Raw genomic sequence first — 17,227 nt, 5'->3', positions numbered from 1 at the left:
TCCAAACACATACTGCAGCGCTATCACCTTATCTGTGAGATAATTGATAGAGGTGATGTGAAGATATGCAAGGTGCACACAGATTTGAATATTGCTGATCCGTTGACAAAGCCTCTCCCACAACCGAAGCATGAAGCATGCACTAGGTTTATGGGTATTAGATACTTACATAAGTGATTCTAGTGTATGTGGGAGATTTTTGTGTCATGTTTGTGTTTATGTACTTTTAAATAAAGTGTTATTTGTTCCTTGAGTAACTATCATTTACAATGATTATCAAGTACGTGACTTGTTCGTGAAGCTCTTTGTTCATTATGATGTTGTTCTAAATGATCCCTAGTCTATATCATTATGTGGGACAATAATGACACACAGACTAGCACATGTATTAATCGATGGTCATGTTTCACAGATCATAGATATGAAGATGTCAGATTAATAATATGGACACATGTTAGAGAAAATAGTATTGGGTTAACCCACCCCAAGAAACTGCTTGGATTGTTACTTTGTATGTGCCATCAGTTAGTCTCGAGTGGCATATCTACTAGATCCTAAAACTTAAGATCGCCATTGTTTTTCGCTATGCGTAGCGATGTGCTTTGGGACTGCTAAACACTACTCCGTAATTGGGTAGTCATAAAATGTGGAATGGGATGTGAGCGGATCAATATGGAATTTGCCCATCCTAATAACGGGAGAGATATCTCTGGGCCCTCAAGATAGTTGGATTGGAAGTGCATGACCATACCAAAATGGTTAAGGAGTTAATCATGGTGACTAAAAGTTAGTCATGTTGAATCAACTATTTGATCGAGTGAATGGTCGAGCTGTCACAAGGGTGGCACGTATCTCATCTTGAGCTTGACTAGTATCGCGTGGCAAAGGGATTAGTACGAGTATATCAAGGTTTGTCCGATATGATTTTTATGTGCATTTGGGAGTCAGTATGTTCTGTTAGGTGCCCTATTGACTTGTGATTCAGAAATAGTTTCCGTTCACGGCCGTTGCATATGAACCTAACTGGTCACACACTTAGGGGTTGAAATATTGAAATCTTACCTAAATGATTGTCTATAGTGCAAGTGGGAGATTGTTAGTAATATGCCCAAGAGGTAATCATAATAATTCGGATTAAAGGTCCATCGGATATTTATCAGTGATTATGATACTAACGGGCCTACAACCTGGTAGCCCATTAAGGTACTCTATAAATATAAGAGGTGGGAGCTATCGGCAAGTCATTCCACCACGCCACAAACCGTAGCCTCTCCCTCCACTCAACCTAATCCTGAAACCCTAGCTGGGCACGCCCGAAACCCTAGGTGGGCGCGCGATGCTAGCACACCGACGCATGACGTTCCTCTCCCGTACGTGTGGACTCCGTGGAGCCGCCGCCACCGCTGCGATGATAGGCTCCCGTACGTGTGGACTCCGTGGAGCTGCCGCTACACTGATAGGCTACGGTACCGTGAAGTTGACAATCACGATCAACTACTTTCTCTACACCAATGCGCATCTACGTTGGATCAGCTGTTCCAACTTTTCTTCCGCTGTGCTGCACGTCTAGAATGACCCCCTTTTACTCGCATGTTTCCTGGATGGATGCGGTAGATGATAGTTGTTATAGCTAGAGTAGCCTACCGTCTCCCTACAGTCTACCCTGAGGTTCTGCTTGAGGACATGCTTCTGGAGGATGGGAGAGATGTTATGATTGGCACGGGGCGTACCAGAGGCGCAGCAAGAGGCAGCGTGGGCTAGGCGCAGACGCAAGATACAGATATGCCACGGCTATTACATCTCCGACTTCTGGTTTCATCTCCCCAGACATTGTCATCCAGTACCAAACAGAATCAGCAAATTACATTTGAAGATACTCATCACTCCGATCCGTTGCTAAGAAGGATGATATGAAAACCTCACAACTGAAAATATAGCCCTCAGAATACTAGCAAAAATGATACAAGAAGGTAGGTCACCTGCCAGACCCTGCCATCAGGACCACCTCAGATAACATACTCCTTCGGTTGTACAACCTGCTTAACTGTATCCATTTTCTCCAACTTGTTTAATGGGAATAACAATTTTACACCAAACCCACACAAAAGCTAGTACTTAAATACATGAACACCAGATAATTCTAGTGCGAAATTCAATGGTACTTTTGTATTATATTAGAAAGAGATGAGTATGTGCCTACACTAGCACAGCAGAGTCCGACAACAATGATGAACACACACAGTGCTACCTACACATAAATACGGTTCATTAAAATCCACATATGCAACTATTAAATATAAGTCTCAGTAATTATTTCTATTTGTGTAGTTGGATCAAGAATACATGGAACACGATTCAAAAATTTGCATGCAAGGAAAGTGAAAAGTTCTGACTGCAATATTTGGAGAGTAAGTACAAAAGTGTTCAAACTAGAAAACCATTAAGAAATTGATACAAATGAAGTTTAGTGCTCTTGTTATTTGAATTAAATAGATGATTTAAGCAAAATACATAATTATCGCAGAAGCAAAAACATCATTTACCTGATACCAGGTCACTTTACTCCTAAGGATAGCCAAAAAGCAGGCACATGGTAGAATATAGGCCTAGAACAAATACAAATTAGGAACAATGGTATACAAGCAAAGACTCCAAAAAGTTTGAAGGTGGACCTACCACAAACATGGTGAGGAAGGATCCCACCAGGGACATGACAAGTCCTGAAAAGGCTCAACAACCATTAAAGCAGAGAGTCAGAAACAGAATGAAAAGAGGAAACAGATTTGAAGTTAGATAGGCAAATTTTATGCTATACCAACGTCTTACTAGAATGTACTCAGAAAATGAGAAGAAACAGCAATGATGGATAAACTAACACAAACTTACCAAAAAAAGGAACAGATAGAGCAACAATAAGGGAAGATACCACCAGCGCTGATCTAAGCATTACTATGTTTGGGTATGTCTGCTGATTTGGAGGTAGCAATTCCTCCAAACTCAGGGCTAGAGGAGTCATGGTTAGTGCATATGTGGGTATTAGTTAAGGACACAACATCTGATCCATGTCAAAACTATTGAACAACATAGGGTAAACATTAAGCTAATTTGTTCATCAAAAGTAGATTGGCAGTTTGAAGCTGACGCCAGCATTGCTTGGGTGAAGAGAATTATAGCAAGAATAACATTAACTGTTAAGCACGGGAAACAAATGTGTATGGGCAGCTGAAATAATTGGCAAGGATATTTAGTTATTGGATTTGTAACCTGCATGAAAAACAGACGGCACATAATGTCAGAAGGATATAATTTGCCACATAACAGCATTTTAGTATTTTTAATAATGTGACTGAGCTTGATTATGCTCCACCAAATGCAATAAGTGAACTTTTGCTAGAAGCCAAATTTTCCTTTTCTAATCTAGTCCTCAGAAAAAAACAATTACCGTAGTCCAGACAGCAATCTTGGAAGCCACAAGGTTTGGGGGTAAGTTCAGAGTGAATTGGGACTCCGTAGATTCACCAAACATAATGTATCCCATGATTGCAGCACTAGCAAACAGAACAGTAGACAGGGCAATGCTGACAACGAACATAAACCGAAGCATTAGATCATAAATAACCGAGAACAACTTACAGCTTGTACGTGATTGTTTTTACCAGGTGAAAAGAACAGCTGGGAACTGGTTGCGTTTCTTCAGAGAAGAGTAGATGTTAGGGAACACCCCATGGCCAGAGTAGCAGTACCCATACAACCCAATGGCAATGGGGATTCCAGGAAGGTTCAGTGCCGTCCCTTCACTCTTGACTGTACCAACGTGATCAACAAGTCCAACCCAGAACAGGCAGGAGACAATAACGATAGATGCGATGACTCCACCAGCTAGAAGCACAATTGCAATATGAATCCCTCGCAAGTTTGACTGGGTACAGCAAACTAAGAAAAAGGTGTATTTGGTGAGATAAACAATGGAGGCAACAAGTGAGTTGGTACCTGAAACGAAGCTGAGGCAGCTGAGATCGCGAAGCCAAGTGGTAGGCATGACGATAAGAGCAGTCAGGATGGCAAATAGCACATGCGAATCCAAAGTCAAGCTACCTATGGTCAGGTGTGCGTTGGGGAACAAGTTTGACAAGTTGTCGCTCTCTAATATCAAATACTCAATGCAACATGCCTGCAACAAAGTATTAGGACCAATTAGCATATAGTTAGATGTTCATAAGAATTAAATGCCAATTTGTTTTAATGGACTGCTGTATTTTAGAGAGTAAAAGATTCAACAGAGCTAAATGAAAGATCAGGCAGTTTATCACATTTCCTCAATCTAAAAAAAAGGCAGTTTATCACATGTTGGCCGTATCACCATCATGATCAGAATATGTACAATTTTTTGCGATGAGAACAGATTTCTTTTATTGCATACACTATCTAGCAGAGAAACCACAAATATATCAGACATGTTTTTGTGCCAAGGGTGAACCAAACCAGAAGGTGGAGTGAAGTACTTACATATAGTTCCATATACAGGATTATCTGCAGACGATTGCAAAGACATAAAAGCAGAATAGTTAGCACAACACAGCCCTCCATTGCACTATATAGTGTAAACAATACAAAACCGAATAACAGATGGGCATCACTAGTGTGGAAAATAAAATGCATACCGAGATGATGATACGGCCAGCGGTGCCAAAGGCGGCATGTCCGATGTCTGGGTAGGTCTCAAGGCCTTCCTTGCTGTCCAGGCAACGCCGCAGAAGTATGCCCGTGTACCATGCTAGTGCACCCAACACCGCCAGTATCACTAGTCCAAGCCAGCCACCTTGCTTGACAGCATAAGGTGTTGACAGGATACCCACACCACATAAGACATTCACTCCTGCATATGCCAAACAAGTAATTGAGCTAAAGCCTTTGTCTTTCATAAATGAAAATGGTACAGTTAAGATTGATAACTCTATTATGTAGTTTGCTTACTGAGAGGAGAAATTTTGCCACTCTCTACTACACCAACTGATTTATCTGATACTTGAGATGTAACAGACGAACTGAAGCTGCAGAACTAGACTGACAAATTCTACTGAGTTTTTCCCCTAGAATGCGCAGAAGAAACTAACTGAGGCCAGTTTCAAATATTTCCGAAACAACAACTTCACTTGTAATTGTTAAGGGGAAGTGGATACTTAAAAAGTGTGGAGCTTTAATGTCTCAGAATAAGAACTCTCATGAGCGAGGAATAGATCTCATCCACATGAGTAGATACTGAACGCGAACATGTTCCTGAGTATAAGCCATATACTGTGATTTGGTTAGGACAAGTTTTCTCTTTCAACTCGACAAAGGCAGATCTAAATCCATATGCCTGAGTACAATTAGAGCCAGTTGTCCATGACACATGTTCCTGTCACTTGACTGTATTTTTTTTTCGAAAACGCAGGAGAGCTGCGCTTCTTTGCATTAGAGAGAGAAATGGTAGTCCCCTTACATTAACCTTGTCTCATACAGGGACCAAGTATGAGACTCAGTTTACAACTCAGAAAAGAAAAGAGCTAACCATGTGACACATGTTCCTGTCACTTGACTGTATTGACCCACCAACCATGTGATATCTAATTATATATGTTATATATAGACCAAGAAAGAAAAAAAAATCGATGGAACTGTTGTTTGGCATGCCATCATAGGGCAGATGTACCAAATAAACATAACTGACTACTCTGCTTTGCTAAACCTAGTTACTTGAACAATCATATTTGCTCAAAAACGTTTGGCTGATGAATTAATTGACAGTGCACCATATTTATTGTGCTTCTTGAGTAAAGATGGTGAACTAGATACTAATGATTCAGATCCCATCCTCAGTTGTCTGTTCTCATGGAATAGCAGCAGCATGATAGCAACATTTCCATTTCTGTCATATTTGTGTGGACATGATACATACCTTAAGGGATCATCCTAAAATAGTGGTCGAATCCTCTATGATATGAACCATCCCAAATTAACACGACAATTCAGGGGAGAATTCATAGTAAAACCTAGTGAAGTTTGGATGGCTTTACACGAGATTATGATCTTTTTACCATGGACTTTTGCACATCCGCAAGGTTAGATAAACTCCATTTGCTAGCTAAAATGGTTAGACAAGTAAAAAGGTCTCCTTGCAAAAGAAAAGGTTGAATTACTTGACTCCATGGTATATATCCCATGCTGCAAGCTTTGCTAGTGGTGAGTAGCATGGTTTTTCTTATTGAAACTGTGACCTGATAAGTTCTCTAATTTCCTTCTCGTGTTTCTACTTTTTTGTGATGGTGACATGACATCTGATGGGATAAGTCCTTGTACTGTTGGTCTTTGTGGTCCTCGGCATGGTGGTCTTGCTGCCCCAACCAGGACACCATAACCAGGACGACAACATTTAGCATCTTAGACTAGCTTTTAGGACAGCATCTAGGACAACATCTTAAACTAAGCATCACTACCTTTTAGACTAGCATCTCGGCATATGCTTGCTGTCTTGGCCAGCTATAAATATGTATCCCCAACCCCTCAGATTGGTGTGGCATTGTGTGAGAAGTAAACCAGAAAATTGCCCCAACTCCTAGTGTCATCCTCTCGATGAGAGTAAGAGTTTCGATACTAACAACTGGTATCAAAGCCGTTCTATCCTGTAGCTTAAACATCTCCTGCTCATCACCTTCCCACGCCTCCCTTTGTCCTCAGCCGGGAGCAGGAACACCGGCTGTCCCTACTCACCCCTCTTCCACTGCGCAGACGGGCAGCAGCTCGTCTGAGGCAGCCTCCTCCCCACGCAGCAGCCCCCCACTAGCGCGCCATGTCCGAAGGACGGTCTCAACGCTCGGTCGCCTCGAGCGCGCGGCACCGGTAGGAGGCCGAGCTCGCCGCGGTAGAGGAATGCGAGCGAGCGGCGGCAGAGACCGTTGCGACGGTGGCGAGGGCGTCAAGGCTGGCGGCGGCGGAACTGGCAGCAGCAAGGGCGGAAGTGGAAGCAGCGGCGGCGGCGGATGCAGCGCGTGCGGCGGCAGTGGAGCTCAAGGCTCTATGCGGCAGTAGCATCAGCAGCTCTACCTCTGCCAACGGCAGCACCGATGTAGAACTCAAGCTGACGAGGGAAGCAGCAGGAGAGCGGGCGGCGCAGTGCGCAGCCGCGCACCCCCACAGGCGCGGTGGCAGCAGCCCAGATGGGCGTGGACGCGCCGGTGGCGCTCCTGGCGGGGACGCGCGCGGCGGCCAGTGCCCGTCGGAGGCGGCCGGGTCGACGGAGATCGCGGCCTTTACAAGCGGCGCGGCTCTCCCTCCCCGGACCGGCGCCATGGTCACCATGGGATCCAGGCTATTGTTAGGGACATTGGCCCCGGCGGTGGGTGGCCTACCCTCACCAAGACCAACTATGCCGAGTGGGCCGCGGTGATGAGGGTAAGGCTCCAGGTGCGGCACATGTGGGAGGCAATTCGGTACGGCGACGTCGACTACGACGAGGATCGACGGGCGCTGGATGCCCTCATTGCTGCAGTCCCGCCCGAGATGCAGTTCTCGTTTTCCAAGAAGCGGACTGCCAAGGAGGCCTAGAACGCCATCGCTACGGCACGCATCGGCAGCGACCGCGCCCACAAGTCCACACTGCAGGCAGTTCGCAAGGAGTGGGAGAATCTGGCCTTCAAGCCAGGTAAGGACGTTGATGACTTTGCTCTCCATCTCAACACACTGCTACAGAAGATGGTGCAGTACAGCGATGACACCTACGACGAAGAGAGCGCTGTTGAGAAGCTCTTCCGCTGGGTCCCCGAGAAGTACAAGCAGATCGCTCGCTCGATCGAGTCTCTACTGGACCTCTCCACGACGTCGATCGAGGAGGCGATAGGTCGCCTCAAGGTCATCGACAACGATGAGCCAGAGCCTCTCTCGGGGCCTATCACCATTGGCGGTAAGCTCCATCTCACTCGGGAATAGTGGGAGGCCTGCCAGGATGACAGGAGTAAGGGGGAGCCCTCCTCCTCGACAGGCGGTCGCAAGCGCGGCAAGCCGCGCAAGGCGCGCGGAGGCGCCCAGGCCGAGGTGCGAGGACGTGCCGAGGGTGGCGCCCGCAGAGGCGCCCAGGGCGGCGCCACCGGCGCGCACAAGCCGGCACGAGACGACACCTGCCACAACTACAGCAGGGTTGGCCATTGTGCCAAAGACTGTCGACGGCCACGACGCGGCCAGGCCCACATCGCACAGGTGGAGGAGGAGGAGCCGGCTCTGCTCCTGGCACACGCAATCATCGAGCTACCTCCAGCATCAGCCGCAACGGCTCTACTCCACCTTGACGAGCCGAGGGCACACGCCTTTCTCGGCGACGCCTCCAACAACGACAAGACTGCAGGTGATGCCTCGACACCGGCGCCACCCATCACATGACCGGTCGGCGGGAGTTCTTCACCGAGCTTGACTCCAGCGTCCTAGCCTCCGTCAAGTTTGGGGACGCCTCCGGCGTGGAGATCAAGGGCGTCGGCTCCGTCATCTTCACCGCCGAGTCTGGTGAGCACAGGCTGCTCACCTGAGTCTACTACATCCCCGCATTGAGGAACTCTATCATCAGCTTGGGACAGCTGGATGAGAATGGTTCGCGTGTGGAGATCAAGGATGGAGTCCTGAGGATTTGGGATCGCCATCTTTCCCCAGCAGACGAGCTTCTGAGCCAAGGAGCGGCTCGAGCTCGTGCACGGGGACTTGTGTGGCCCGGTGACACCAGCCACACCGGGAGGACACGTTACTTCCTGCTGCTCATCAACAACCTCTCCCGCTACATGTGGGTGATGGTCCTCGGCAGCAAGGGAGAGGCTGCGGACGCCATCAGGCGCGCGCAGGCTACTGCGGAGGCGGAGTGCGGCCGCAAGCTGCGCATGCTGCGCACCAACAACAACGGCGAATTCACGGCAGCTGAATTCGCGTCATACTGCGCTGATGAGGGCATTCAGCGCCACTACTCCGCACCGTACAGCCCGCAGCTGAACGGCGTCGTCGAGCGGCACAACCAGACGGTTTTGGGGATGGCTCAGGCCCTCCTCAAGCAGAGGGGGATGCCGGCTGTCTTCTGGGGAGAGGCGGTGGTGACGGTTGTCTATATCCTCAACCGCTCGCCTACCAAGGCTCTCAACGGCAGGACGCCGTATGAGGCTTGGCATGGGCGCAAGCTGGCGGTCTCCCACCTGCGGGTCTTCAGCTGCCTCGCGTTCGCCAAGGAGCTTGGCCACGTCGGCAAGCTCGACGACAGGAGCACTCCGGGGGTGTACATCGGCTACGCGGAGGGCTCGAAGGCCTACGGCATTCTCGACCCGGAGACACAGCATGCGCGCCGTGCGCGCGACGTGTTCAACGAAGGGCGAGGATGGGCATGGGACAAGGCGGCGGAAGACGGCTCGACTCCGACGTACAAAGACTTCACTATCGAGTACGTCCACTTCGAGGGAGCTGGGGGAGTAAGCAGCTCCTCTTCACCGAGCGTGCCTACCCCAGTCCCCGAGCCTCCACCGACCCCGGCGCCCACTACTCCAGCAGCACCACGCTCTCCAGCCACGACTCCAGCTGCGACTAGCTCTTAGCCGACACCACTACCACCAGCGACCCCACGCACTCCAGCACCACCAGCCACCCCCTCGGGCACGACTACTCCAACACCAGCTCGTGTCGAGCATAGCCCGGTGGAGTTCGCTACTCCGCTCTCTCATGACGAGGAGCACATCGACGCGTACCACGACGGCGAGCCGTTGCGGTATCGTACGATGGAGGACCTTATCGGTGACCAGCCGGTGCCGGAACTGGTACCTCACGATCTGGAGGCGCAGTTGCACCTTGCGTGCGACGATGGCAAGCCTTGGTCTTTCGCAGAAGCCAAGACACGTGGCATGGCGTGCCGCGACGCAGTTAGAGATGGACGCAGTTGAGAAGAACCACACTTGGGAGCTTGCTGACCTCCCTCGTGGTCACCGCGCGATCACCCTTAAGTTGGTGTTCAAGCTGAAGAGGGATGAAGCCGGCGCCATCGTCAAGCACAAGGCTCGCTTGGTGGCACGCGGTTTCGTGCAGCGGGAGGGGATCGACTTTGACGATGCCTTCGCCCCTATGGCACAGATGGAGTCTGTGCGACTCCTCCTTGCGCTGGCTGCCCAGGAAGGCTGGCGAGTTCATCACATGGACGTCAAGTCGGCGTTTCTTAACGGCGACTTGAAGGAGGAGGTCTACGTGCACCAGCCACCGGGATTTGCGATCCCCGGCAAGGAGGGCAAGGTGCTACGCCTGCGCAAGGCCCTCTATGGATTGCGGCAGGCACCGAGAGCGTGGAATGCCAAGTTGGATTCCACGCTCAAAGTGATGGGCTTCGAGCAAAGCTCACACGACGCGGCCATCTACTGACGGGGCAATGGAGGAAACGCCCAGCTAGTGGGTGTCTACGTCGACGACTTGGTGATCACCGGCACCAAGGATGCGGAGGTGGTGGCGTTCAAGGAAGAGATGAAGGCCATCTTCCAGATGAGTGATCTGGGACCTCTCTCCTTCTACCTGGGGATGGAGGTGCACCAGGACGACTCCGGGATCACGCTTCGACAGACTGCCTACGCCAAGCGCGTCGTTGAGCTGGCTGGGCTCACCAACTGCAACCCAGCTCTCACTCCGATGGAGGAGAGGCTGAAGCTGAGCCGCGACAGCACGACGGAGGAAGTGGACACTACGCAGTACCGGCGTCTTGTGGGGAGCCTTCGCTACCTCGCCCACACACGGCCGGACTTGGCATTCTCCATCGGCTACGTTAGTCGGTTCATGCAGCGACCGACAACGGAGCACCAGCAGGCTGTGAAGAGGATCATCCGCTACGTTGCGGGGACTCTCGACCACGGTCTCTACTACCCGAGGTGTCCTGGGGAGGCACACTTCGTCGGGTACAGCGACAGCGACCATGCCGATGACATCGACACTAGCAAGAGCACGAGCGGGACCCTCTTCTTCCTCGGCAAGTGCCTCGTTAGCTGGCAGTCTGTCAAGCAGCAGGTGGTGGCCCTGTCCAGCTGCGAGGCCGAGTACATAGCGGCCTCCACCGCTTCGACTCAGGCGCTCTGGCTCGCTCGACTGCTTGGTGATCTCCTCGGCAGAGACACTAGAGCGGTGGAGCTCAGGGTGGACAGCAAGTCCGCTCTGGCCCTGGCAAAGAACCCCGTTTTCCATGAACGGAGCAAGCACATCCGGGTGAGGTACCACTTCATCCAAGGCTGCTTGGAGGAAGGGAGCATCAAGGCAAGCTACATCAACACCAAGGACCAGCTTGCGGACCTGCTCACCAAGCCCCTTGGAAGGATCAAGTTCCTTGAGCTTTGTTCCCGGACCGGGATGTTCCAACTTTCCCACAAGACAACGCACAAGACTTAGAGGGATAATGATGAGATAAGTCTTTGTGGTCCTCGGCATGGTGGTATTGCTGCCCCAACCAGGACAGCATAACCAGAACAACATTTAGCATCTTAGACTAGCTTTTAGGACAGCATCTAGGACAGCATCTTAGACTAAGCATCACTAGCTTTTAGACTAGCATCTTAGACTAGCATCTCGGCATATGCTTGGCTGTCTTGACCAGTTATAAATATGTATCCCCAACCCTTGGGTCGGTGTGGCATTGTGTGAAAAGTAAACTAGAAAATTGCCCCAACTCCTAGTGTCATCCTCTCGATGAGAGTAAGAGTTTCGATACTAACAACATCATGTTCACATAAATATCATCACAGTAGGATGTCATCCTATTAACCCAGCACTTATATACGCATCAAGAAATAAGTGATACAGTTACATATTATTATCACAAATCCCACCAATATAGCTTCGCTTTTAATCTTAACAGCCATACAATGCTCATAAATAAAAATAGAATTCAACAAACTTTGTAAGACTACTTACCATTCATGACCCCTTGAAAATAGGAGCACTGCCGGTAGGGACCCACCTCATGTTCCCCAACCATAGGCCTGTGGTCCTCAGGGATCCTCTCCAGAGATGATGCCTTCCTTGACGGTGGAAGGTAATGGGAGCTCTTCCGGATGTCCTCTTGTTGCTGCTGCTGGTGGTCATCGCTGGTAGGAGTGGTGCTCGCTGGCAGGAGAGGCTTGATTAGGCTGGAGATGATCTCCGGTGGCTTCCCTCGAAATGAGTTTGTCAGGAAGGAGTTGGACAAACGGCTCAGTGACGGAGTACCCAGGAAACTCAGGTTGGGCGAGTGCACGCTACTGTACATGTCAATAGACTGCCTGCTCGTACAAGAGGAGAATTTAATCAGTATTTTTGCAGTTGCACGCATATGTTGAAGCAGAATAATTATGGAGTTTGTGTCAGGGTATGGAAGATGTGAAGTTGTAAATTTTGTCCAAATGCATCAACTGAGATGAACTTAAGCATCAAAACTTGTGAGATGGATAAACTGGATATGAACAGTAGATCTGAGTTAAACAAGAAGATAATAATCTGATCTTCCATTACAGTCTTCAATCAATTTATCTCATAGATTTATCATTTGATTTATTACCAATTTGAAATTAGATGCAGAATATTTGGATAAAAAGATGGGACCAACTGAAATTGCCACATCAGCAGACCAGCGACTAGGACCACAAAAATAGAGAGAGAGACATCTGGAGACCAGACGACTGTACATACTAATGGCAAATCATCAGCAGGGGTCCCACATGTCAATAGTGGGACCTCATCCACACATCCATCTGCACATCTCCACCCTTAAGAGAAACTAATGGGCCGTAATATCTTCCAACAGAAGAAAATATTCATTATTGCAAGGAGAAATATGCCCCTTGGATACTGAAAAGCCACATGCTCATACGTTCCCTCCAAGAAAGGCACACATTTTTTCCTCATCACAGTCATTTTCGCACACCTTAGCGATCCCAATCATTCCACAAACAGTCCTATCAAACATGCATTTGATGGCATTCTGGAACTTCAGTCATTTGCCAAGAGAGAAAATTGGTGCCACAGGGCACAGAACAAGCCACCAGCACAGACAAAAAAGTACCTGGTGTATTATGAATTTTTCATTGTGAATGGGGATTATATTTTTTCTCTTTCATATTTCATCGATGAACTGAGACCAATGATTGTAGTATTTATACCACTCAGTGTCGAGCTGGTATATTGTTTACTCATTGGGTCCTTTTGGAGTTTAGCGCTTTCTTAAAAGCTAAGGTTTCTAGTTACTTGTCAACAAATGAAATCTACTCTTATTCATACTATGTTTGGATCTCTGACCCTTTAGAGACATTGCTGCTCAAAATTACTAAAATAGTTTGAATGCATTGTTTCCCGCATGTCAATAACTAAAAAATCATATCGATTGATAATATGAGATTGACACTAGATTCATTACGAAATGTACTTTCATAATGTGTAACTCTTTCTTTAAAATGATTCATCCTTTTACATATTATTATTGATCAGAGTACAATATTGGAGACCATCTTGATTTTCTAAGGCTTATGTTTGATCGGAGGGAGCAGTAATTTCTCATCAGCGACATTCTATGAGCAATGTCATGTACGGGTAGCAACAGAAAAATATTTAGTACTATGCAGTGCCACGCGGCGCCCCTCCAGAAACATTGAAAAGCAAAAAGTAATAATCCTAGAAAGCGCCAAAAAAGGGGGTGGGGGGGGGGGGGGGCGAGTTTGGCCGACGCGGCTGCTGCATCCTGCGGCGAGGGAGCGTGTGCCGCCGCCTCCGGGCGGAAGAGACTACGGTGGGCGGAGCAGTTACCTGTAGCTCTGCGGCCATTGCTGGGTGTAGGAACTCGGCTGGCCGCACCGCGCCGCGACCACCCGCGGGCTGTCGCACGGCGACGAAGAGTCCGACCCGGAGCCGTCATCGTCGCCCGACTCCTCGCCGCCATGGCCGCCGCGCTTCCCGTCCTCAACGGCGGCGGCGTCCTCGTCGTCGCTCTCGATGAGGAAGCTCCGCTCCGACACCGAGTTCTTCATCTCTCCGCACAAGCTTAATGGTAATGAGCGAGGAGGACGAGGGAGGGAAGGAGCAGAAAGCGCGGATTGTGAGGAGGCAGAGGAGGGAGAGGAACGGGCTTATAAATGTCGACGTGGTTTGGGGGCACTCGCTTCCCATCGCCGGTGGTGGCGACGGCGGAGACGGAGGGAGACGGGTATTTTTCTCTCGCCTTGGATAGTAGAGGATGTGAAAGGAAACCGCCGTTTGGCGTTACACTATTTCCTGACAGCAACTCCAGCGAGGTCATTACTCAACTCCCTAATTTTAATGTAAAAATTAAAAGTAAATAATTCTATTTAGGTGCCTACTAGAGGCCCCTTCTCCGAGGGGTGTTATTCAATGCGTATGCAACTGGCCACCGTATTATCGCATATATCCGCTGGAGATAATAATATTTTAGAAGAAAATAAAAATCTAGGGATAACAATGTTCCAAAATATTTTTATCTTATTATGAAATATTTTATTTTATTCTATATTATTGTTATCTCCAGTAGATATGTACGTTGATACAGTGGCCAGTCGCACGTACTATGAATAACATTCCTGCTTTTTATCCCTCTAAACCTCTTCTCCCATGGGTCTCTAGCGCTAGTCTGGACTTTGACCTCTAGAAGAGGAAATGGAAGGGGAGATGGGGAAAAGGGTGCAGTGATCACCCGGCAGCCGAATGAATCGAGCACATGTGCCATTGGATCGAGCTTGTCCATCTTAATTGAGCATCACTGCCATCAAATTGAGCATTGCCGCCATCAAATCGGAGCGAGGAGGAGGAGGCAAGGGTGCGTCGGCAGGCCGGAGGCTGAGCGCACCGGTCGCTGGGACAGCCCCGTCCTAGGGAGCCACTGCGAGAGGGAGATGCGAAGGAGAAGACACTGTGCTCCAGAGAGATACGAGGGCTTCTACTTTTTATGAGTAAGGAATCCCTCTATTTTTTAGGTTAGTTTTTTAATATCAACTTTTAATTTAAAGGATGGGATCCATTTATCAGTGGATAGGAGCTTCCAAGAGACCCTCCAGGAACAGAGGGTGGATAAAGAGATTTGAAGGCCTCCTAAAATAGGAGATTTAGTAGAATGTTTACTGGAGCGTGGTTTTTTATTCCATACTCTAGATAGAGCTTATTTGGAGTTGCTCTAATAAAATCTAATAACACCTTTTAGAATCAAATCAACCTATTATCATTTTGAGCTCTAAGCAGTCACTCACATAGGTGGAGAACTAAGAATATGCTCATCGGTATGTCAGTGCACTTTTGCTCTGTGCATGTATAAGGGGATAAGCACCAGGTTTTGCCACAAGAAAATAATTATTCTGATAATTTTTTTGTCAAAAGCAAAACATTACTCTATCTTCATAATTTTACTGACATATAGTTGAAGAAGTGTCCTATACCCTGGGCACGTACTAACCGGAAATTCTTCTCTTGTTGTTGAGGTGTCTGCAATCGGCTGAACAGCATTGGTTATCCTGACCTCGTGGCCTGCTGGCTTCATGTTCCCATGGCAGTGACAGTGACTGATGGATCATCCCTGACTTTTGCCATGATAGGACTGGACCGCCTTACTGACGCCGCGCTCATGTCCTGCTGAAGCCTGAAGGTGGGTAGAGAACTAGCGATGCTTGGAGACTTCCAGTCGCTGTGACTAATCACCAATTCATCTATAAAGCTGGACGGCCTTTTAGTTTGAAATTTTCCCTATCATGTGGTTCTTTTTCTCCTCATACATTATCTTCACAACTATATCTGCCTTCTTTTTCCCTTTTTGCAGAAAGCGGTGTTTCATTGATATGGAGGAATTGTGCTTTTTATGAAATTCATACGTTTTAAACAGAAAGGTCTCAAAAACTGGACACCTACATTTTGGTCTATTGGGTCCTCAATTATTAAGAGCATGTTCTGAACCACCACCAGTGACCTCCTGATGATGATCTAGAATTCTCTTGCTAAAGGGACTAGAGAGTTCACACAAAATGCATGAGGTTGCAGGGAATGGAAGCAACATAGTTTTTTTTCCCTAAAATATATAACTGGAGCATCTATAGTTAGTTAGTTGTGCAAATGCAAATGGACGGCCTAGCCGTTTCCAGAATCTAGACAGCGATCACTACGTTTTTTTTTGAAAGAACAGTGGTCATACATCAAGGATAATTTTATCAATTTTCTTAGATCAAGTGTTGTTTATTCAGGTTTAGGAATCTACCTCTGTTGGTGCACGTAATTGGCACGTTCATTCGAGTAGCATCACAGAGTGATGAATCAGGAGTCATCGTCTCTGTTATATTCACATGTCCCTGATCTGATCGAGTATTTGGATAATACAATGATTGTAAGGATCATATGGTCACACATGACAAAAATGGTATTCTAGTCACTCAGGGACCGAGGGACCTAGTGTGCCCATACCATAATAAGGCTGAAATATGAAATGAGTTGACTGATGACACTGTTGAGATCCCTATATAGTAAAATGTGAAACCTAAAAAAACTGTATTATTGAGCTTGTACAGATTGAATAATCTGAGGAAGGCAAGTAATTTGATTGGGTTTAACTCTGGAAAAGTTGAACACAAAATTCCTATAAATTAATTTATTAGCAAAGTGAGCTACACGGTGAATCATCAACTCACCATAGGAGCTCATATTTCTTATATACGAATGACGCGGTCGGCAATAGCACCCACCCACATGGAACACTAGCATAGTTCCTCTTCATTCTCTCTCATTTTTCTTTCCTTTTTTTCTTTTCTAGTTTTTCCCTTACATCACTACAAGAAACTATTTAATCTATGATAGATTTTTTATGACGTTTTCAGAGAACGTTATGGATTTGCAGCTATGGGTACCAAGCCCAAAAACAGTGACATTTTATCAATTTTGTCACAATTCGGCCCAGAACACCGTGACGTTTAAGCAAATTCGTCACGAACAACAAACTAAAAACCATCATGGTCCACATGGAAAAAAACTATGATATTTTATCAATTTCGTTACAATCGTCATGGTCCGCATGGAAAACTTTCCATTGAGCTATCAATTGACTTGTTCTTCTTCTTAGTACTTAGTGTTTTTATACTGTTCCGCTTCCCTGTTTGCTTACATGGTGACCGGCAGTGGGCACGGGTTCTGTTACACCCTAAAATATTTAATTTTAGAATGTGAATATCTTTTACAATGTGTTTAT

General features: G+C 47.5%; 1 protein-coding gene across 3 annotated transcripts; it reads right to left on the bottom strand.

The window, feature by feature from the left end:
* Window positions 1-1,794: 1,794 nt before the first annotated feature.
* Window positions 1,795-14,243, bottom strand: LOC112901638 (amino acid transporter AVT1B-like). Of its 3 annotated transcripts, none has more exons than XM_025970591.1 (12): window positions 13,801-14,243; window positions 11,938-12,284; window positions 4,662-4,876; window positions 4,507-4,530; window positions 3,991-4,171; window positions 3,657-3,879; window positions 3,443-3,578; window positions 3,245-3,264; window positions 2,887-3,029; window positions 2,677-2,729; window positions 2,544-2,606; window positions 1,795-2,248 (listed from the first exon to the last, which is right to left on the bottom strand). In XM_025970591.1, the coding sequence occupies exons 1-12, from the start codon at window positions 14,019-14,021 to the stop codon at window positions 2,153-2,155; spliced, it is 1,722 nt and encodes a 573-aa protein (XP_025826376.1). In that variant the 5' UTR covers window positions 14,022-14,243; the 3' UTR covers window positions 1,795-2,152. The 3 variants fall into 3 exon arrangements, with proteins under 3 accessions (XP_025826376.1, XP_025826377.1, XP_025826378.1); XM_025970592.1 differs by having other exon boundaries at window positions 2,677-2,720; window positions 13,801-14,242; XM_025970593.1 differs by lacking the exons at window positions 2,887-3,029; window positions 3,245-3,264 and having other exon boundaries at window positions 2,677-2,720.
* Window positions 14,244-17,227: the final 2,984 nt, after the last annotated feature.

The sequence above is a fragment of the Panicum hallii genome, chromosome 7 (assembly GCF_002211085.1).
Source record: "Panicum hallii strain FIL2 chromosome 7, PHallii_v3.1, whole genome shotgun sequence".
NCBI classification, from domain to species: Eukaryota; Viridiplantae; Streptophyta; class Magnoliopsida; order Poales; family Poaceae; genus Panicum; species Panicum hallii.
This window is presented reverse-complemented; position numbering and strand designations above follow the sequence as displayed.